This window comes from Perca fluviatilis, chromosome 6 (genome assembly GCF_010015445.1).
Source record: "Perca fluviatilis chromosome 6, GENO_Pfluv_1.0, whole genome shotgun sequence".
NCBI lineage: Eukaryota > Metazoa > Chordata > Actinopteri > Perciformes > Percidae > Perca > Perca fluviatilis.
In genome coordinates, this window is record NC_053117.1 from 8,324,367 (window position 1) to 8,347,843 (window position 23,477).

Consider the following 23,477-nt stretch of genomic DNA (forward strand, 5'->3'; position numbering starts at 1 on the left):
CATGCGCCCCATGCCAAAGTTATCCATCTATCACAGGAAAATACCATTAGTAATTCTAGTTTCTTGATTGGCTTGAGACATTGTCATTTCTCATTATGTTGTATTATACAATATGGAATTTAGACCACTGCAACTCATTCCTTAATGCAATAACTCCGTATCTCTACATCAGCAGCCATGTTCAATGTCACAGATCCCATTTGATTATATAAAAATGTCTTGATCCGCATTAGGAACTGATAATCATTCATTCACAATGTGGGATTACCATTAGCCATTTCTATTCATTTTCTAAATAAATCAAACCCAGTGAAATTTAACTCCACCAAAGAACGGTTGGTACTTTGGTGTCTTCCTCAGCTGACTAAGTCACTCCTCCCTAACCTGCAGCTTCTTAACATACTGATGTCATGCTGAGTCCCGCCCAGCCAGCTGCACCGACCAACCGGTTTCACCTCCCATCTAGGAAGGTGGTGTGGTGAGGCTAAAATGCTTTTACCTGCATGTCAGACAACTTCTGTAATGCTGCTCTGAGTCACAAGCAGCTAAAAATAATTCTAGCTATTATGTCCATTTTGGAAAACAATTTGCCTGGCAGGCATTAGCAAGTGTGCTAAAAATACTGTCTATTGCATTATTGAAAACATAAATTGTGTAAAGAAAAGGCCTAATGATTTGGAATTACAGCACGTTTTAGAAAAAAGGCTTTTATTTTTTTGAAAATATACATTTTCTGTGCAGTGGGTGAGCAGTTAAGTTATCTACACACAGGATAAGCATCAAGAGTACAGAATAAAAAGAAAGGCAAATGCTATTCAAAGAATAGAGGCAGTTTTGACTTTTCAATAGTTCCTTATTACATATTGTATTTGCTAGAAAATTATTAAAAACACTATACAATCTAAACAAGAGAATGTCACAGAGATACACCTGATAGTATATAGTAAAGAGTAACATTGATGAACAGGTGGAGAATAGCAGCAATTCTCCCTAAATCATTCCATAATTTCATTCTTCTCAGTGGCCTTGTCTGATGATGATATCAGACATGTCATCAACCTTCACCAGCTCCAAATTCTGTAAAAAACAAAAATATATTCCACACTACTTTAAAAAGATATGAGTACTTTAAATTTTTCAATAGATGGCCACGTGTCTAAACACGACCATTTCAGATACTCCAATGTTTGTAAGATCTTTGTAGCAAAACTCCAGGGTGAATAAAAACGTTTGTACACACTTTCTCCTTCAATTCCTTCGGTTTGTCTTCATTACTGGTTTTAAGTATTTCATGTGGTCGACAGGAAATGTATTAATTTAAGGTGAAGAACGCTACCATTAGCAGCAATGTAAATAGTGTAATAATCATGTACAATCATTTCATACAAGACAGCTTTGAGTGCATTATTGCAAATAAGAGTGGCCATTTTTAAATTATTTCATGTTATATAAACTGGCGCCAACACACACACACACACACACACACACACACACACACACACACACACACACACACACACACACACACACACACACACACACACACACACACACACAAACAAACACACACACACACACACACACACACACAAGTTTGGACACACCTTCTCATTCAATGTGTTTCTTTATTTTCATGACTATTTACATTGTAGATTATCACTGAAGGCATCAAAACTATGAATGAACACATATGGAATTATGTACTTAACAAAAAAGTGTGAAATAACTGAAAACATGTCTTATATTTTAGATTCTTCAAAGTAGCCACACTTTGCTTTTTTGATAACTCTGCAAACCCTTGGTGTTCTCTCAATGAGCTTCATGAGGTAGTCACCTGAAATGGTTTTCACTTCACAGGTGGGCTTTGTCAGGGTTAATTAGTGGAATTTTTTCCCTTATTAATAAAAAAGCAAAGGGTGGCTACTTTGAAGAATCTAAAATATAAGACATGTTTTCAGTTATTTCACACTTTTTTGTTAAGTACATAATTCCATATGTGTTCATTCATAGTTTTGATGCCTTCAGTGAGAATCTACAATGTAAATAGTCATGAAAATAAAAAGGAAACGCATTGAATGAGGTGTGTCCAAACTTTTGGCCTGTACTGTATATATACAGTTTTGATGCGAAATATTCGCAGGCGAAGCCTTTTATGTATCAATATTTTTCACACACACACACACACACACACACACACACACACACCACATTAAATACATTAATATGCCTATGAAATACACCCTGAAATCAATAATTGAGGCAATAAATATATAAATAAATGTGTATATAGTTCAATAAATAAACAGGTTTTACTTTTATTTCACATCACATTTATTTATTTCCCTTCCTTATTTATTCCCACTTCTTCTATTCAAATGAAGGGGTGTGGCTATCTCACTGTCTTAGACCAAAGCAGCTTTCCTAACTCACTCTGCCTGCTTCCCACTCTTTGTTTATATTGATGTATTATTATTATTTTTTTTAAATATTGAATAAAACAGCATTCCTTAAGCCATAAAAAAAAAAAACACCTCACCTTTTCATTGGCAAGATGAAGCAGCGCGACAAAAGCCAGAGGCACCGACAGGTTCTGAGCCATCGTGTTTGGCAATCTGGACACACACACACACACACACACACACACACACACACACACACACACACACACACACACACACACACACACACACACACACACACACAAACACACACACACACACACACACACACACACACACACACACACACACACACACACACACACACACACACACACACACACACACACACACACTGAATTTCACATTTCATGAAATCATTCTGTTCAAACCTAGTGCCTTTAAGGGAGTAATACTTTTTTTTAAGTTCTGCTGCTAGCTGGTTCACAGCACGGTTCAAAGCAATGTAACTCTACGGATGAAAATCTTTCTTCACAAAAATATAAAAATATTGAAGAGACTGTGTTTGAATCCAAACTTCCATGTCCAAGTAGAAACCCTGAACTATCCAGACAACAGTGGAAATCTCTACATATATTTGCATGCCATGCACTTTTGGTGAGTGCTCTTCAGTCATTATTATTCCCCATTAGTGCTGTGCCACAGCAGGAAGTCTGCAGGTACCTTTGAAGCAGCGTCTTTGTAGTCTGACTAAAGACTTTCTCCCCACACACTTCTGGTTTCTCCACAGTATCCGCCTCCTGCAGGGAAGATTAAGACATAACTAATAAAATAGACTGGTACAAAAAGAAGCACATAGATATACACAGCCTAATCCCTCACTGGAGTGTCTACACACCACCCACCAAATGGGAGAAATGACCAAATGACTTGAGTTTCAAACCTAAAACCGATGAATGTATCATTGTATATAGCTGTAGACAAAAGAAGCTGATATATGGCCAGTTAATCAGTGCAATTTACCTCTGTGGGGTTTTCTGGGCTTTCGGCCAGAAGTGTCCACATACTGTTCTTGAGTCTCTTCATGTCCATTTTCTTTGCCGTTTTAGCATAATTAATCTCAATCTTGTTGACCTGCAGAAACAAACAATTATGTAAAACCACTTGCAAAAAATTCAATTATAAAATCAGTCCAAGTCATGATGAGCAGAATTGTTTGTGTTAAACGTGTCCACAGCCGTCCGGCTTCTGGTGCGTTTTGTTATAGTCAGTGTAGTCTGGAACAATCGCTGTCAGGCTTTGTCCCTCGCCTTCTGCTCTCTGTGTTGCCATTCTCAAAATCCCTTCGCTTCGGGAAACAACTAACTTCAAGCAGGCAAGTGACACGCTGAAAATGGCAAGTTTTGAAGAAAATTTGGATCGTGCAACAACGCAGGCCTGCTTGGTTCTTTCAGTGAATGATTGTGAATATTTTACAAAGAATATGTTCACGACATCTCCTCTAACTGGGACGTTCTGGGACCGATTGGCGGGGATTGTTATGGACGAAGTGCACTCCGCTATACACTGGTAAGAGCAAATGACATCTAACCATGTATCCAGCTAATTTCAATAGCTTGTGTTACTGTATTGTGCGAACAGTTAACTTTATTTCATATGGCTTTTTTTGCAGGGTGCAAATGTTCCACAAAAACAAGTTCCTTCCCGAGGCTATTTTGCAGAGCCACTTTCGCCGCGTCCAGAGCTGAGCGCTGCCCAAGACGATTGTGATTGGTTTTTGGTTCGTTTGCCAACAGAGAAACTACTGGCCCGATTTTCATGACACTTGGTGGAAGAGTGTAGCATTGGCCAAGGAAGAACCCATTACATTTGGGAGATGATCGGAATAACGGGGCGGACACACAAATTATTTTTTATTTTTCAGTTAGATAAGGGGTTTGTGCTGCATACATGAGTTGCCGGAATAATTGAGTTCCCGACTGGGAAAATTCACGCTGCATCAACATTGTGAGATAGGGCATGCCTTGGCGGAGGTCTGTGCTGTCCGAGTGCCCTTCTAGTTTCAGAAGCTTTTGAGCAGAGAGATGCTACCTCTAAAAAGCCAAGACCCAGCTACAGTATGACCTGCACCAAAATCTTGCGTTACCCACCCTGTGTGGTTCAGGTACCAGATCCTCCTCCCCGTAGGTTGAGATGCCCTCTAAATCTTGTGAGGGCGGAGGTATGCTGTCACCTGAAGGCTGTGTATCGTCTGAACCGGCAAACCCTTCGACATCATCATCACTGTCGCCCCCCTGGACAAGGGAAATGCAAAGACAGAGGATAAAACATTCGAGATGTGGTTCCTAATCAATTTTAAATGACCAAACTATTATGGTTCCTCCTAGGCCTGAAAACAATCATTACTTGTCTAACTGCCAATATTTTTACATAATTGCTGGACTATATATTGCTGGACTATATATTTTAATTGTTGGCACTTGACCCTAAACACGTTCACTGCAGGCGGGAGGGGGGGTATTTGTGTTACATTATCTGGGTCACATAACAGTGAGTTAGTGGTGTAGAAATAGCGATTTCTTTTTACTTTACCAGTGCCCCGACAGCTAGCGTTATAAGCTAATTAGCGGTTTGCGCTAAAACTAGTCACATTTGATTAGCATAAAAACATATCCCAGAAAACGGTCAACTCCGTACAAATGTGTTATTAACCCCTAGGTTCATTTTGCGCCAGATTTTATCTTTTATTTATCCTTTAAGTTAATATTATATCAGCTGGACTAGAGTACTTTTTTGAAGAAGGGACAGAGCCACACATCTGCCTCTCACTTTGTTCTTTCCAAACAGCAGAACACAGGGCCATGCTGTATGAATCTGACCACACTAACTGAAATACCTTGCAATGTCTATACTGTTTTTAAAAACATATCTCCCACCCGTACCCCTTAGATAAAGAAAGTCTGTTAAAATACAGTAAAATCAAACGGACAAAAACAAATTAAATCAAAAGCCATAATAAAAACAATTTTCAGACCTGAAGACCTGGACAGAAGTTGGCCGTGTCGTTGGCGTTGTTGTAGTCGTAGTCTCCAATGCCTTCTCCGAGCTCTCCAGACAGCCTCTTCTGGCCTTCTTGACTCAACTAGAGTAAACAAAACCAAATATATCCTTCTTAACCGAACAAATCATCTTCATGTAGATATGGGTACTCCGGGCACATTGTATGATTAGGTCGGTTTCTTTGTTTAACCTGTTTCTTAATTGCCAACATTGGCTAAGGTCCTATGGGTATGAGTGATTGGTAATTATCAGTCTTATGTTCATTTAAGAAAAAAAATACAATGTTTTATGATAATAAAGAGGCCCGGTTTACTTGTGTTATTACATTCTCTGGGTCACATAACAGTGATATAACCAAAATATGTATCCTGGGATTCATTCAAAAGTCTAATTTGTCTGAAAAATAAATATATACATTTTTTTAATTTAATTTTTTTTTTTTTTTTTTTTTTTTTAAATTGGACTGACAGACAATTACATTGTTAATCGCAATTATTTCTGAGGAAATTAATTGTACAACATTTTTAATTGTTACAGCTCTATATATCATGGCTCAATTTTGTGAAAAGTCAAATTTAGTTTGAAAACCTTACCACCACAAGAAATGTGTGATTGCTGTTTGTGTGGACTAAACTGATAAAAATGGCATTCTTCAGCAAATATCTGCCTCGTATCAGTGCTGAAGAGGACGGCTGTGTTTCTCTACCTTTAACCTCTTCCAGTCAGCTGACAGGAATAGCAAAGACTCACCGAGCTGGAGGGTTTGAGGTTGAGCTGGGAGAGCGTCTCTGGGGAAAACTGGAAGTCTGCTGGCAGAGTGGTTTTCCTATTGCTTGCAGTGAGGGCAGACTTGCTGTTGGTAGTGGCCGCCTGTGAAGGGAAAGCAGACAATGTCAGATTTAGTTCAGATACATTTAAGAGTGTTTTAGGTGTCTTAAACATGTTCAACTCAAAAGCTCTTTGACTCCGAGCTCCAGACTGCGACCAAAATTTGAGTGTGCAACTAAATTTTACATCCAGTTGCACATGTGTGACCAGTAAATTTGATATCACAAACTGCTATGAGCGTCTGAACAATGAGCAAGCAAACTATTGACTTGTTCTTCCGACCTGCGGCTAGTGTGCTAGTGCCAGAGTCTACAGTTTCACAGTCAGATGATGATTCAGAGTCCAAGGTTTGCATGGCCAAAAAAGGCCGAACCCACCATTTTCGGGAAGACTGGCTGCGAGAATTCAGCTGGTTGACGTACTGCAAGAAGACAAACTCATCACAAAGTTTGCCGACAGTGCGGGTACCTCGCAGTTTAAACACAATACACTAGCGCAACACAATCTTAGCCTCAAGTGTAGAATATGCCGTGACATGTTAATAAATGAAGAAGCAATGCCACTGCCGGTTGCTTTTAGAAGACAAGAGGCTGTAAATCAGAGCGCAGATGAGGACAAATTACAAGGGCTGGCCTTCTGAGCCTCCTAGTGCTCTAAGGGGGAGTTAGTAAAGGTTAAAGTTAATAGGGCAATTCCAGCTTGTATTTACCTTCACAAAAGCCACGCTAGCAGCTAGGCGAGCATTATAACGTGTGTTACAAAGTGACGCATGTTTGTCTCTGAAGTAAAGGCTGGACTACAATAGAGCTGTTTGTGAACACTGTTTTCTGCTGGAGAAGGTAAGTCCCTTTGGGGTGGACTTTAAGCTTTTTCACTTTGTAAACCTATAACATGCACACAAAAGATATACAACACAATAAAGGAAAGGGAAAAACCCAAAAAGCATAAAATGAGCACTTTATAACCTCTTTGAGACCTTTCAGTTTGACCAGAAACAGCTCTGAAGTAGCTAGCGCTGGGTACCAAACGTCGATACTTTTATGGCACAGCAAAAAATTCTTCCGCTTCCAAAGGCTTCTGAGCGCATATGCGCAAGCTTATCTGTCCTCTCTGAATATTAACACAGAGCGGAGCGCACACACACACACACACACACACACACACACACACACACACACACACACACACACACACACACACACACACACACACACACACACACACACACACACACACTAAACTGTCTGCAGTTTTGTTGAAGTCACAGAGAGTCACGGCGAGGCCGATAAAGTGGTTTCAAGTGTAGTTACAGTATTTCAAAACTTCACGCAGACAGCGCTTGCTGCGATATGATATTAATGGCGAGCCGAAAGCGGTCGCTGTGCTGTTGACATTACACTTCCTCTTACAAGCAGGCACAACAGTGGTTTCTCTGCCCTGATGACTGACTGACAGGCTGAGCTTGCAAGGCACTTTTAATAATGTTACTCTGAGTGAGCAGGTTTACCAGAATTTTTAAATTGTGATAACTGTTTTGATTCACAATTAAGGTGGAAAATAAAAGCTTTGTGTTTAATGTATTTTTGATGATGATGTTGAAATGGATTTTAAAACATATGGTATCGAAAAAAGTATCGTTAGGAACCGGCATCGAAACTGAGTTATTGAAATTGGCACCGGATCGAAAGATTTTGAACGACACCCAGCCCTAGCTAGCGCTAAACCTTTTAGTAAATACTTTTAGTGTGTATACAGCATACATATTTTCACATGTAAATTGGTAAACTATGTGTTCTTTTCAACCAAAACTAGAGTTGTGATGGTTGGAAAAGTGGAAAGACGACCCCAAAACGGCTTTTCATAGTTTTATTTTGTTTCTGTCGACTTTGAATGAAGTATGTTTTACGATGCTAAAATTACTGATAATTTACATGGATTCTGGATGGGTTTAGCGAACGCAATTTCGCGGATGTTTTTAGGTTTTAAAAAAATAAAATAAAAAATAAAAATATCTTACTCTTTAAACAGAAAGGCTGACCTCCTTAGAAATCCTTTCCATAATGTTGTCAGACAATTAGAATATTAATCTGAGCCTGTCAGCGGCAAAACAAGCACTTTTGTGAAGGTAAATACAAGCTGAAATTTTAGATTCATTTTAATGTATCTTTTTAGACATATTTAAATTTTTGAAAAAGACAAACTTTCCCAAAAAAATTTTAAACATGATTTGACGGCCCCCATGCACTAACTGTGAGGACCACCTAGGGGTCACGGACCCCCTGTTGAATATCTCTGATCTATAATATACAGTATCTGCCTGCTTTACACTCTTTGACCAACAGGTGGCATTGTGAGCACATGAAGCCTTGAGAAATTAACCCTTTGCTGGGAAGTTTCAATGCTCCATGAGGCTTCATCTCGGCATCACCAGCTCATTGACAATCATAGATATATGTGTATATATCTATGATTGACAGTTAGCTGGATCATGACCAAATTGTTTTACTGTGAACCATGTACATGAGGTCATGTTCAAATACAAATGGCTCTCTTTGTTATATTAAATGGTGCTCTAAGCGATGTTGGGTGACGGCACTTCTTGTTGACGTTCAAAGCATTTTCACACAAAAGGCTAGCTCGCCCCTCCCTCCTCCTCATCCCGTCCCCTCCACCTCCCTTCCGTGCACTAACCCCCACCCCCAAATCCTTCTTGTTGGTTATTGGCTGGAACGCTGGAAGACTTATGTTTGGTGGTGCAGTGGCCCAGTTTGTTTTTGTTGGTGTTTGTGGAGTCTGGGCTGTCTACAGAGACTACATTTTTTATTTATTTATTTTTTACAGTGTGTTCAGGGAACAGGCAGTAAGCGGATTGTGAGTTTGCTGTATGTGACAAAAAACGTGTGACATCGCTTAGAGTACCTTTAATATGTTACTTTAGATGAGAACTTATTATAGGTTATTGAGTCATCATTATGATCGGCTTTCACAATGGAGTTACCTTTACTACATGACAAACTATACAACTAAAAAAGGTCTATACCCTTAAAACAAACCAATTCAAATGTAGTCTGAGATACCGTGAGAAACATAAGATTCTGTTAAAAGATCAATGAGAGAAACATCTGTCCAAAGGAAACACTATCTGCCTACCAGCAGCTCTAGTTTACTGTTTAACACATTATATTTTTTATATTTGTTTGTTTCATTCGTACTAACGTGTTCATTAGTGAGATTTTGTTACCTTTGGACAGAGCCAGGCTAGCTGTTTCCCTGTGTACAGGTTTTACGACAAGCTAAGTCGGCTGCTGGTTATAGCTATACAGTATATTTACTGTACAGAAATGAGCGGTATGAATCTTCTCATCCAACTCTTGGCAAGAAAGCAAATTTCTCAATATGTCTCACTTTTCCCTTATAAATATCAGGTGATATTTTTTACCAGAGGACACTTTTCAACTGTGAATGTGTTGCGTTTGGAATGACAAGGGCGGCGAGGGTTCTTACTCTCGTGGTGCGGAAGTTGGTGTCAAAGTTGACATCATCATTGAAGTCAATTTCAAAGGTCTTCTTGGGCTTTCTTTTACGCGTCTCCTTGTCAGGCAAATGGTCCACTATAAGAGATTAAGTACATGATGCAGGGGAAAGACAACCATTAGAAAAATCACCTTGGTTTTTAGAGAAAATGTAAAAAGCTTAATTTATCCCTCAAAAGTTAAAAACAAAAATAAGCCCAATGTGTACAGAATCCAAATACATTTCTGCTACATTTATGGCATTACATTTAATGGACTGGCTATAGACCAAAGCTTCACATAAAGACAGCACAAAGAAATAATGCAGTAGGCTGAGGCTACACTAGTCCCGCTTTGCCAGACCTTCCTCCACAGCGTTGCGGAGGAAGGTCTGGCTAGTCCACACAACATTCCGGGATGCGAGAAAAACATGCTCTGGTTTATTGGCATTTCTTTAAACCAATCACAATCGTCATGGGCGGTGCTCAGCACCGGATGGAGCCACGGTGCTGCTACAAAATAGCGTTGGGAAGGAACTTGTTTTGGTGGAACGTGTACGTTCAAAAGTTGTTTTAGTTGTGCAACAGAAAACTCAGATTGGACAGATAGTCTAGCTAGCTGTCTGGATTTACCCTGCAGAGATCTGAGGAGCAGTTAACCATAGTCCTCATGAATCCACCGGAGTTTAAAATTTCAACACAAAGAAAGAGGGGTCGGACATCCGGTCGAAAAGAGGGACATCAAGCAGAATTTCCGGCGGCACCGAACGTCATGGATATAGACGGTCCACACCAATAGAATAACTATAACAAGGATTATAAATATATAGTTTTATAATCGTTTCATTTAAATCGTTCCAACTTCAGTGGATGGCTGAGTCCACACCCTATCTATGGACCTTTTTAACAGCAGACATTTTGACTCGTCATAGTAGGAAAAGCACACCTGAAATTGATAACTTTAACGATGGCTCAATTCCATCAAGTGTCCCAGTAAGTTATTTCAGTGAGTCAGCATGCACAATACCAGGGCCTCTCTTAAGTGGAATGCAGCCATCAGTAATGGTTTTGAATACATCTGTGCTTTTCCTACTATGACATGTCAACATGCCATAGGTATAGTACCATCTGCCGTGAAAAAGGTCTATAACGACAGTGGCAAACAATATCGTTAGGATCACTTTCAGAGCGATTTGATGAACGATAGAAACACTGACACCCAATCAAAATCCATCTGAATTTACAGCATGGCAAGGCGGAGAGACAGGTGCAGTAGTGGCGTGACTTTTCCCATTGCTACGGGGCTACGATCCTTCAGCTCTGTATTTTAAACATCAGTACTTTGAAACTATTTCTCATGTCACAGAAACCACTGATAATTCAGATTCACTGTGAGTGAATCTTGTGTTTTGGATGTCATTATCATACGGTCTGTGTTTTTGTTCCGGTGCTGTACACATGCAGATATGACACCTGCCCACTTGCTCTGATCTCCGGCTCTATGCAGTGCTGTGTGCCCACTGTTGCCTGGAAAAGGCAGCGTTTCCTGTGACTTTTTTTTGGTTCCTAAAATGTACCTGAATCCACGAATAAAGGCTATAGCAGACATTCCTGTAATCTTACGTCGCAACGTCTGCTGAAGATTACGAAGCCTATTATTATCAGCTGGAGCGTGCAGTGCATGCTTTTCGACGCCACCGTTCACAGAATGTTATCGTTCAGCAGTGTGGATGCTCACATCGTTATAGTTATCGTTCTTGGCGTTGACTGGCCCTTAAGGCTACATTAACTCTCATCACAATAAATGAAGAGAAAAAAATATTGTATTGTTACAATGTTATAACACTAGTCTGCCTACATTTAGTAAGTACATGGAAAAATAATAAGTAACATGTCTTGCTCCAGGGGACTTACTTCTCTACTCTGACACCTCAATCGACTAATTATGTGTTGAACAACCATTTTCACTCACACTTGTGCTTTGGCTTGAACTGCCAGTAGCCGGGTCCCGCCCACGTGGCCATGGTCCTGGGGCTGAAGTATGAGTACTCCCTGGGTTGAGAGGACAGCTGCAGACACATAGTGGCGATGTCTCCCTCTCCGATGGGAATCACATCCCTGTACCACCATCACGACAGCGTGAGAAACCATTCAAACCAGCAAGCACATAGACACACATCAGCCGTCTGTTAAAAGAGGCTGTAAGTTGATTTTGAACCATTAAGTATGCCCTAATGAATTAAATACCTCCTCTCCTGGTGATAATAGGCAATGCAATTACTTTACCCCCATGATTACATAATGCATTTCAAACTTGCAAGCCTAAGTAAACATTAAAAACGGCAAGCTTAAGTAGACATTAAGAAGGAGAGGCTAATTCATGTATAGAACTTAATAGTTGACAGTCTCTCATCCTAACACAACATACAAACTGCATTAAAGGAGTGCTAGGAGAGAACAGATGAAGAGTGCAGAAACCAGACAAAGAAAAGATAGCCATCTCTACAAACGGGAGCCTGAGACTATAAAATGATTAAACAACAAAAACAACAACAACACAAAAATCAATCAGTAATCTGTGGTAAAAGGGTGAGTTCCTCTACCTCTCAGCAGAAGACACACACCACTTTTCAACTGCTCTACAAGCCACGATCTTACCTTCCTTTGCCAGAGCCAGAGGCCTCACAGCCATCCTTGTACTCCTTGGCTCTCTCCTCACAGTCACCCATTCCCTCCTCATAGTCGGCGTCATAGTCAGGGAAGTCATCCTCTTCAGGCTCAGGCTCGGGCTCGGCGTTCACATCAAACACGTGTTCGCCCTGCTTCATCTTGTCCAAGAGCTGATTCATGGTCTGAAAGAAGATGCACAGTCACAGTCAGCTGGGATCTGACAGCCTCCGTAAATAAAGCCGTTCTCACATATGAACTCCGGACAATGTCCGAGGAATCAGGCCCCGACATATTCCGGAGAATACAAATATACATTAATTAGACATAAGAAAAAATATACAAAAAGTAGAAAAATCTGAATAAGAGTTATAATAATAAGTTAATATAATAATAAGTACACTATAAAACACCTTTATTATAAACAGACAGGTAAAAACAAAAAAAACACACACACACACACACACACACACACACACACACACACACACACACACACACACACACACACACACACACACACACACACACACACACACACACACACACACACACACACACACACACACACAAGGAGTAAGGTGTGGATGAATAGAAATGACATATTGCACAGTAGGAGGTGACACGGAGTAATAAATAAATAACTATACATAGTGCGGAATATTGTCAAATGATGGCTCATGTTGCAGGATCAGCTAGCAATGCTACATTATAATAATGTAATTTAATGCAATTCAATTTTATTTATAGTGTCATAACAGGGGGCTGGGCTCTCTGACCTGCTCAGGGTTCCAACTAGTGAAGGAGAAGTCCTGCAGCGAGGGGCAGATGGAGTTTTTCTCCTTGGAACGTTGTAGTCCGGCTGGCAGAAACACAGCACAGAAAGATGGGGAGGGGGACAGTTCAAAAGATGAGACACACAGCTTGGTGGTACTAAGGTTTCTCACAAATGATTGGGCAAAGTAAATGGTTTTTACCCATGAACGGGGCTGCAGGGACTCCCTGTGGGGGTGGAGGAGAGTATGAGGGTCTGGACTGCAGGAGGGTCATGTAGGAGGGAAACAGCAGCTCACAGCGACTGTTCTCACTGAAGAGAACGGACAGGAAGACGCCGGCCGTGCTGCTCTCATCGAAGGACGTGGCCATCCGCTGAAACATGGGGTCCACCTGTGGGGGGGGGACAGTTGATCAAGTTCATATGATAACGGTACGGAGGTCAAAAATACAAATACAATGCACTGACACAGACTTCAGAGTAAAATGTCCTTCATGTATGTTAATGCCTTTTGGTTATCTGAGCATCAGGATCAGTCAGGTATGGGAAGGTGAGGCAGTCATAGTGGAGACCAAAAAAAAATCTTAATACTTCAAAGATGATAGCTTAGTGACCCATATCTAATAATTCATCTTAATCAAACATGAACTTATCAGTGATCAGTCAGCGGCTATAAGGCGATTACGGAGTTTTGAATGATAGAACGATATACTGGAACTGCAGGAATGTTGCCTTGGCTTACACTTAAGTGACCTTTGTACATGAGTGCATTCAAAACGTATATAACAAATATAGGATGATATGAAATAAGTACCAATGCACTGATCTGATACACCGGATGTAAAAAGAAAAAAAAGAACACCGTCTGTGCATAGTATCAGCCAATTAAATGAGTAAAAGTATCAGATTAAAAAAAGTGGGATTGGTGCATCCCTTTAAAGGGGTGATAGAATGATTATATAGGGTATTTCACACTGTTCCTTATGGTCTCCTAATGGGGTGTGTAACATTGGTTGGGCTGAAAAAGGCCTGGTTGATATTTTACTGGCCCTTATGCATCCCTGTGTTTTGGCCCTATTTGTAACAAGAGCTTTTCTTCCAAATATGGTATGGTCATGAATATTTAGATGAGCTGCGCGCTGATTGGTTGAGCGACTTGCCATACGCAGACATTAGAGACGCGCGCTGATTGGTTGAGCGAATCCCCAATACACATACATTAGAGAAGCGACAGAATCTCATATTCCAGACACTGCAATGTTTCATTACCAAATTCACTTCTGAGACTTTTTTAAGCGAGAAATCAACTATATAAAGCTGAAATATGGGCCGTTTTACAAAAATTGATGGCTAATTGCAAATTTGGTAAGACGTGTCGGACTTTAGGAGCTCCACACAGTCTGACGAGAAAGCGGCCTGCTGGGCTCCATACCCAGCGAAAAAGTCACCCTTTGTGGATACTGCACTCACGGGCGCTCCGGCCAGCGCGCCGGGCATAACTCTAATATATTTACGGTTTGAATTTCGTCACGCCACTTATATAACATCATTCCCCAATGTCTAATAAAGCTAACTGTTGTGTCCAATTTGATTTTAAGGCATTTTACGGAGGCGAGGCGTCTTTGTAGGACGAGCAGCTGCTTGCTATATGTCCCATTCATTACAATGGGGAAATACCGCAGCTAGCTAGCTACACTGTCGTCATAACTAAATTATATTTACAGTTTGAATTTCGCCGCCACTTATACAACATCATTCCCCAATGTCTTATAAAGCTAACCGTTGTGTCCGGATTTGATTTTAAGGCATTTTTGGAACGCGGTCTTTTTAGGACGAGCAGCTGCTTGCTATATGTCCCATTCATTACAATGGGGAAATACCGCAGCTAGCTAGCTACACTTTCGTCATAACTAAATTATATTTACAGTTTGAATTTCGTCACGCCACTTATATAACATCATTCCCCAATGTCTTATAAAGCTAACCGTTGTGTCCGATTTGATTTTAAGGCATTTTTATGAACGCAAGGCGTCTTTGTAGGACGAGCAGCTGCTTGCTATATGTCCAATTCATTACAATGGGGAAATATCGCAGCTTGCTCACTTTCGCATAACTAAAGTATATTTACAGTTTGAATTTCGTCACGGCATGAATATTACAGGTTCCTCAAGGTCTTACAAAGCTTAGCTAACACTTGTCCGATTTCGGATTTCAATTGAATGTATTTTTGTGAATGTCAGAGTTAGGAGGAGGCTAGCTAGCTCTTATTGATGGACTCCATCTCACCGCGGCTCTATCAATGAGACTCGCGGACAAGAGGCGTTTATTTCCCTGATTGTTTGTTTAAATAAGTCAACACACATACCCATTATAAGATTAACGTGGAGCCTGCGGGCTGCGGTAAAAGATTGCGGGCGTAACAAGCTCGCCGACACTGCGGTCAGGGCGGCGATGTAGCAACCCAGGCAGCACCAACACCGGCACTAAACTCCGACACACAGTCGGAGAAAATTTGCAATTAGCCATCCATTTTCGTAAAGCGGACCATATTTGAGCTTTATATGGTTGATTTCTCGCATAAAAAAGTTTCAGAAGTGAATTTTGTAATGTAATAGCAGAGATCTGCGTGACCTAGCTAGATTCAGAAAACTACCTGATCTCAGGTCAGTTGTGTAGCCTATGTAAATGTTGGGGCGTGACCGTTCTCTTAATACACCCATGGGCTGACAAAGGTTCCGGTTTTTGGGAGGTTGACGTCAACTTCCAGCTTTGTTGGGATTCGCCCGTTTTCAGCGGCAGTTTCAAAATATGAGATTTTCATAGTAAAGGGGTGTCAATGGGACTTTGAGCTTCTATGTATGTCCTATTTACCGACCGAACTGTCGTTATTCAACTATGACAGGGTAAAATCGGTTTTGCATTCTATCACCCCTTTAATTTTAGCATGTCTCCATAACAGCAGGCGGCGCTAATCTGTATTGTTGCCGCAAAAAAGAAAAACGGCAGCTGATTGGACGAACACGTCACGTGGGTCTGGCTGCTCCCGGATGTTTCAACTGGGCAAAACGGTTAGGGGTGCACCGATCTGATATTAGGATCGGATATCGGCCCCGATATTGCAAAAATAGCTGGATCGGAAAAATTAACAGATCCACGGGCCGATCCAGTTTTAGTTTTTTTTCCACTCCGTCGCAGCACCGGGAGCCCTGTTAACTGTGTACCCTTCTCACTCATGGTAGTAACTTTATAACACAACAATTAATAACCCACAACTAACTCTCTTTAAAAGTATAAAACACCAAAGCATATAACACTTTGAGACTTAAATAGTTTCTAACACTAATAATTTTACATTTACAAATGTAACTACACCGCCGAATGGCATGCTGGGTAACATTACAGCTGCTAGCCTAGCTAGCCAGGTAGCATAACAGTCTGTTAAGCTGGGAGAGGCTACGGTCGCTACTGCACATTCAAGAACCGAGAAGAAAGTTAGCTACAGGATGAAGAAAGTCCGGAGATACACCAGAACAACGTGTGCCCAAGAGAGGAGCCGTCTGTTGTTCCGAAGTTTTTTGTTTCTAACAAATCGGACATAGTTTAGCCAGTTGTTGCCCGTCGCTCTAACGTTACTCGGCCGTGCTAACGTTATCTGTCAAGACCTGTCACTTCAAGCATGCAGCAGAGCAACATTATGACCACAATCCACATCCGGTCCCGCTACAGACCGTTGAGAAAGACGGGTTCAGAGCAATGATTAAAACACTGGATTTAAGATGTCTTGCCTCGCTGAAATACGTCTGCCAACCTACTGACGTTATTCAAACAGCGAAGGAGGCTGACAGCGGAGCTCCGTTCAGTCCCCCACTACAACCTAACTTACCTGTGGCCAAGGTAGTGGTTATACAACTAGCTTACAACTATTTAGTTTGGAAAGGGAAACAATGTTAAAGTTGTTTATGTGTAGGCTATTCATTCGAGTTGAGTTTATTTTACTACTTTGCAGTTTGCATAATACAAATAGTTTAGCTTCTGTAACTGTTTCATGGATTCCCCTTCATACAAAGTTACTGTATAATGTCTTGGAGCCAAGCAAACCCTTAATCAAAGCTTTTAGTAACCATGATGACATCAACATGTTTTTGTGATATTCTATGTACTCCTGACAGTAGAATAAGCCATTATAAACCTATATAAAAAGGTGGCCCATTATTGATGGCCCATTATTATTTATTTAAGAAGTTTGATTACATTATATTTTCGATTTGAATGCACAATTGTTTTTAAATAACAAATAAATAAGAATTCAATACATTACATCTATGTTATTTTGTCTAAGTAATGTTTAGTTAGGAAGGTCTGGTGCCTTTAGTCTCTTCCACATGGTGGAAGGAAGGTATGAGGTGGAAGGTATACAGTTTATTATTAATTCAGCAGCGGTATCGGATCGTATCGGGTATCGACAGATACACAAAGCCCTGGCATTGGTATCGGGACTGAAAAAGTCGGATGGGTGCATCCCTAATAACGGTGGCTTCGTTCGGAATACGATCTCATATTTTACGAAGATAGCTCAACGAAACATGTTTCTGAAAACATTTTAAGAGAGAAATAGGCCGTGCAGTTGCTGAATCTGTCTTCATTTCAGATCGACAAAGGTCAGTTTAAAAGATTTTCGTCAGATTTTGAGAGACTCTAGTCACGCTTATTCCACTCCCCGTTTCCGGGTTAGCACTCTACCAATCAGATGGGTCATTTCAGTCCGACTGCCGGCAGCGTCCGCCCCGCCGATTATACATGTCAAATCGGCCAAAATGAAGGCCGGCGGCTCCTTGGACGGATGATGGCACACAACACACCGAACAGACTCGAGTCACTGACCTCGCCAGACTGTCCGACAGCCGACTATCGGCTTGGTGTGTAGTAGGCTTTAAAGATTTTAATTTTCACCGTACAGTATATGTATATCGGTTCCAAATATCTGTTATCGGTTTCATTAACTTCAGTATCAGCCTTGAAAAAAACAGTATCGATCAATCCCTAACAACCCTGCTAATTGGATTCTGTCCACAGCATAACTAACCTTTTAGAATTGGTATGGGTGTCATCTGAACTAATACTGTTCTGTAAAGATAACACCATACAGTACCTCACACTTCCTCTCAGACTCTGCACTATTGATGTTGCTCAGGTTCTGCTCCACTGTCTTCTTAGGAGGTCTCCTTTTCTTCGGCTGCTTGGCAGTCGCATCACCTGCTGCGCCCCCTTCGCTTTCTCCGTCTTCCTCCGTCACACCATGGCCTGTGGATGCACAAAAAAAAATTGAGAAACAAAAAAGCAGAACACTTCAAATAACATAATGTGGGTAGACCAAGATTTACATTCTGTAGGGCAAAGCCTTAAAGAAAACGGCAACCCATTTCCAGTGTATTCAAATGAAAATCCAACAACACACATTAAAGTAAAAAGGCTCTTACCTTCTCCAGGTTTGGTCTCGGCCCCCAAGCCACCCAGCACCCTGTAGGCATCAGCATGAACAGCATCCACCCTCACAGCATAGATCTTTGTACTGGCGTCCAAAGTTCCAGCTGCCACCTTTAGGAGGACAGACACACACATAGGTCAATTTTATTTAAATAGCCCAATATCACAAATTTGCTTCATGGCGCAGTGCAAACATCATACACACTTATACACTCATAAGCATGCTCGTAAAACATATCTAATAAAAATGTAATAATTACAACAGTAACAGTGGGTCTGCAGACTTTATCAGAACAAGTGGATCCGTTATTTACCAGAACACTGACAGTTTAATTCAAATAAGAATTGAATGCGCTACATTACTGGATTCAAGACATTTGAAGGAGGAACTGAAGCACTAGGTTGAACCAACCGATATATATTTATATTACGTAGGGCTGCACGATATTTCCTTAAATCAAAATCACGAATAATTGCACATTTTACCTCGATAAATGAATGATAATTTAATTTTGTGATTCGTTTTTTTTTGTCCTCATAGTTCATTGGCAAGATTTGTACGGTAAAGAGGCTCAAACATTGAAGGTGAGATATTTTTTCTAATTCAAAAGTGCTTATTTTTGTATTTTAAAATAATTGAAGGAAACACACAAAGTGGGAACTATTATGGCTATTTATTGAAAATGTGTAAAATCGAAATGAAAGTACACATAGCTTGAAATGAAAATGTCTTGTGAAAAAAAGTCACATTTTATTTTTATAAGAATTAGCGAAATTATCGTCATCGTCGATATTTTTTCAATTAATCGCCCAGCCTTAATATCACGGATTCTTTAAAAGGAAATCAGCTATCACCTAACTGATTTAAAGAAAAGAAAAATACAAGATACACCTTGGACAACATTTTGTAGGGATGACTACAAAAGGTTTTCAAGGTTAAACTGGGAAATAATTACAACAAATAAAGTATGATAGACTTGGTTCCACTTCTTTAAGTTAGTCAAAAGTTCAAAGACTTCCAGTGAACCAAGGGAGAGTTATCAAAGGCGCATAAAGTAGATGAAAAAAAAGAAAAGAAAAATCAAACCTTGAAGTTTGTGAGCTCAGAATCTTTCTGTTTGAGAATATCAGCCATGTAATCAATCAGATGCAGACCAAAGGCATTTTTGGTGGTGATTTTCTGCCAAAAAAAGAAAAAAGAAATGCATTAGTCTTTGATTTTTCCTTTTAAGTCTTAACACTCTCCAGTTCAAAAGTAATAAGTCTTAAACACAGAGAAAATGCAACGGACAAGGAGAAAAAAACATAACGTTTCCATTGGAATTATTGAAACACTTCAAAAGGCACACTGTGTGAGACACTGATTGTTTTCTCTGCAATCCAGACCCACACACATATACACACGCACAACACATATACTCACATTCTCAGTGGAGAGTTTTATGCAAGTAGAGTAATGCTCTGAGATCTGTGCATTTGACAGTTTGGGCACGGCAGCAGGAGTCCCCGCAGCACTGAATACAAAAATGAGATTATCTTTAGGCACTGAAGATACATAAAAAGCAATGCAGACAGAAAGTGGCTGTTAAGTTTAATGCTAGTTGAAATTTTTTTGGGAATCAAGTTCGCTCAAAAACATTTACACGACACAATCACCAAAGTCATGCTGAAAACATAGTCAAACGCATCGTTTGCCAAACCTTGAGCTTTACAGCTTACCTATGAGAAGCAGAGTCGGTAATGGAGGAGTCATTGGCAGATTGAAGATCAATGACCCTGGACCTCCGGCGCTGACGTCGTTCCCTATCATCATCATTGAAGGCTGCCAGCAGCGGGGTGCTGCAGCTTACAGGGGACGACACACCCTTGTTCTTCAAGGAGGACGCCGTCCAGCCTGGACATATCCGGGAGACTGGTGTGGAGGCTGCACTCATCTTAGCTAGAAACAGAGAAAACACACAATCAGAGGCTACATGTTGAACCAGGTCCAAGTTTCACCTTCAAGGAAAATAGCTAGGCGGTTTCAATGTGTAAAGATAAAAGGACTTTTCAAGAGCAATGTAAAGTATTCTGTATGGGTGTATAACATGGCTTGCAGTGTGAGAGCATACCAGTTTTAGAAAAATGGAAACAGTCCATGTTTTTTTTTTAGCTTATATTGTACAGTTGAATTTTAAAGCCAAGTTTGACACCCTTCACTTCACAGTGAGCTGACATACAGTAGGAGGCCATATGTAAACATAAGGATTTGAGTGAAAAGAGAATCCTATACAAAGAGTCATGACTGTAACATGAAAACAAAAATAAATTTGCATTCATACCACAGAATCAAGTTAGCATTAACGTTACATGGAATGTAACCAATTTTGCCAACAACTCACGTTACATGTTACCATGTTTGCTGGAAAGGTGCACACTTAGTTAATACGCCTAGGCAAAGATAAGAAAGGTTTACTTCACTGGCGACCTTCTTTTAAGGCACTAAATATCACACAGTTAACGGTAGCGTAATACAGCTCTTCATAACAAATTACTTTTGCCCCATGCACTCACAGAGGGTGTCACATAATGACAATGCATTCCTAAAATACATTTAGTAAAGAAAGTGCTGCTTTGTGGGTTATATCTATGCAGATCCCGTCCTTTCTGAATTAAATTAACTTTAGCTACAACGACACGCACACATCAACAAAAGGACTCCAGCGGGTTCATAACGTCAACTTAAACCTAAGTTATCGCTAATAGACCTTTCGAAAAAGCAGACTGTTATATTAACACGGCATATTTGCTAAGGCACCTAACCTCTCTAATTACATGTTTAACCCGAACAACCACAAAAACAAACGTTGCCCTAGCTCAATTAGCTGATGACGCTAACATTACATGCTAATATGCATAGGCTAATATGAACGTGCTCTCACTAGCATTGATAGCTAACGTTAACTGGCTCCGTGACACGCAAAAACTTCAACACAAAACTTACTTGGTTCACTCAACTTACCTCGAATTGTCTAAAATCCGATGTGACTTTATTGCGTGTCGTTATAGTTTGTAATACGAGATACAGACAACAGAGCAAGCTGTACTTTTTCTTCCTGTACAGCGTTTGAATTTTTGCGCCGAACGGTTTACGTAACAACACTATACGTTATGACGTCAAACCACGCCCACTCCGAGGTTTCACGGGGGATGTCCCTGTTATTGTGGCATGAACGCAGAAGTTTCCAGCCGATTCCAGCAGCCTTTATCTGTATATGCACCTCTGGTATTGCCATTTTGTATATGTACATACTGGCGATGTACCTATGTTCTTTACTAAATAAGATTACAAAAAATAAAAAATAAAAGCTTCCAGCAGCCTTCAGGCTGAACAGGAAGTGACAGAAACACTGTGGTCCGATTCCGATTTAAAGGAGAATTCCGGCCAATTTTTACGTTAATCTTGATCGCTATAGCTACGCAAGTACTTTCGATAGAAAAAACCCCGACCCGAATCAGTGCAGGTAACACGGAGAAGCTGCAGCTACGTACTACAAGCGTCCCCTGAGCTAAAACGGCAGTGCTCAGGGCAAGTTTTAAAGTGCCTTTGTGCCTCTTAACAGACACAAAATGCAATTAATATGTCTGTGCCACATGAATAGGGCCCTTACATGTCAACAAGATGCGTTTTCAACTCAGACATTGTTTAAATTCACCTACCCTGGTCCCTGTCTCGATCCTGCCAGTAGCTAGCTTGCCCTGCTAGCTGATAGCCGTCCGGTGAGTGTATTCAGACAGACTTCTGTGATAATCATCCCAATAACCATCCACGGAGCGGTGGTGGTGTGGCTATGTCCTCCAGAGGACAAGTCATGTCAGTCTTGAAGTGTATTCCCCCCTAAAAAAAACAGTAGTGCGGTAGTAGCTGTTAGCTGCTAGCTGCCCTCCGGTGAGTGTGTACAGCCAGATAGCTGTTAGCCGTTAGTTGCTAGCTGCCGTCCACATGCAACAGATTGCATGTGGAGCATTTTGACAGCTACTTTGTCATAATAAACACTGCAGTGTTGTAATGTAACGGAGTACAAATACTTCGTTACTGTACTTAAGTAGAAATTTCACGTATCTGTACTTTACTTCGCTATTTAAATTTGTCAACTTTCACTTTTACTCCACTACATTTCCTAGATAAAATGTATACTTTTACTCCGTTATATTTCCACTAAGCATCTTCGTTACTCGTTACTAAAAAATAAAATTAGAAGAAATGTGTGCGACTGCAATAAGGGAGGTTTGGCGAATCACTCCTAGATTGCATTACGCGCGCGCGCCGCCCGCGGCTCTATTTCAGCGCTTGTTTGTTGCTAAAGGAGGAGGAGGACGCACAACTGAAACCGCCATGGAAGCACGAGCACCTACTGGAGGACATCCCGTTATCGTAGACGACCAGGCTCGACATAAGCAATGGCCCGATGGCCCGGGGCCAGTAAAAACGTATGTCGGGCTGGTTGCAGCCACAGTCACTGGTGTGTGCGTTACTTCACGCAGCACATGTACTGACTGGAAACGTTACCGAGGATTATTTACCGCCGATGGCGCAGATGAACTAACGCTACACTCGTTACTGTAAGTAGGTAGCCTACAATAAAACCTCTATGATTAAAGAGTCAATACTTATCAATAACCCACGTACCTGTTCTACAGGCAGAAACACGTAGAAACCGATATTTCAGTCTGATATTTCAGTCTGCTTATTTCAAATTAGACATACAGGACT

The 23,477-nt window shown here is 40.7% G+C and overlaps 2 protein-coding genes across 2 annotated transcripts in view; one reads left to right on the plus strand and one right to left on the minus strand.

The window, feature by feature from the left end:
- Nucleotides 1-697: 697 nt before the first annotated feature.
- Nucleotides 698-21,900, minus strand: ncaph (non-SMC condensin I complex, subunit H). The gene is made up of 18 exons (XM_039803744.1): nucleotides 21,726-21,900; nucleotides 20,444-20,663; nucleotides 20,148-20,238; nucleotides 19,812-19,904; nucleotides 18,718-18,835; nucleotides 18,390-18,541; nucleotides 13,443-13,632; nucleotides 13,245-13,327; nucleotides 12,457-12,650; nucleotides 11,771-11,916; nucleotides 9,792-9,898; nucleotides 6,210-6,329; nucleotides 5,434-5,541; nucleotides 4,550-4,693; nucleotides 3,423-3,533; nucleotides 3,123-3,199; nucleotides 2,537-2,612; nucleotides 698-1,077 (listed from the first exon to the last, which is right to left on the minus strand). The coding sequence occupies exons 2-18, from the start codon at nucleotides 20,656-20,658 to the stop codon at nucleotides 1,018-1,020; spliced, it is 2,085 nt and encodes a 694-aa protein (XP_039659678.1). The 5' UTR covers nucleotides 20,659-20,663; nucleotides 21,726-21,900; the 3' UTR covers nucleotides 698-1,017.
- Nucleotides 7,019-23,477, plus strand: part of LOC120560868 (corticoliberin-1-like) — a 71,185-nt gene continuing 54,726 nt past the window's right edge. Inside the window, exon 1 of the mRNA XM_039803747.1 lies at nucleotides 7,019-7,126. The gene's annotated coding sequence lies outside the window, so the exon portion shown is untranslated. The remainder of the gene's footprint in view (nucleotides 7,127-23,477) is intronic.

What these genes read in the sequence shown, in the direction of transcription:
- ncaph (XM_039803744.1), bottom strand. Translation starts at nt 20,658, where the DNA reads ATGAGTGCAGCCTCCACACCAGTCTCCCGGATATGTCCAGGCTGGACG. An exon ending in AGTCTGAGAGGAAGTGTGAG is followed by an intron (nt 13,633 to 18,389) that starts GTACTGTATGGT and finishes CCCCCCCCACAG; the next exon opens with GTGGACCCCATGTTTCAGCG. An exon ending in GCCCAGAAAACCCCACAGAG is followed by an intron (nt 3,200 to 3,422) that starts GTAAATTGCACT and finishes TCTTCCCTGCAG; the next exon opens with GAGGCGGATACTGTGGAGAA.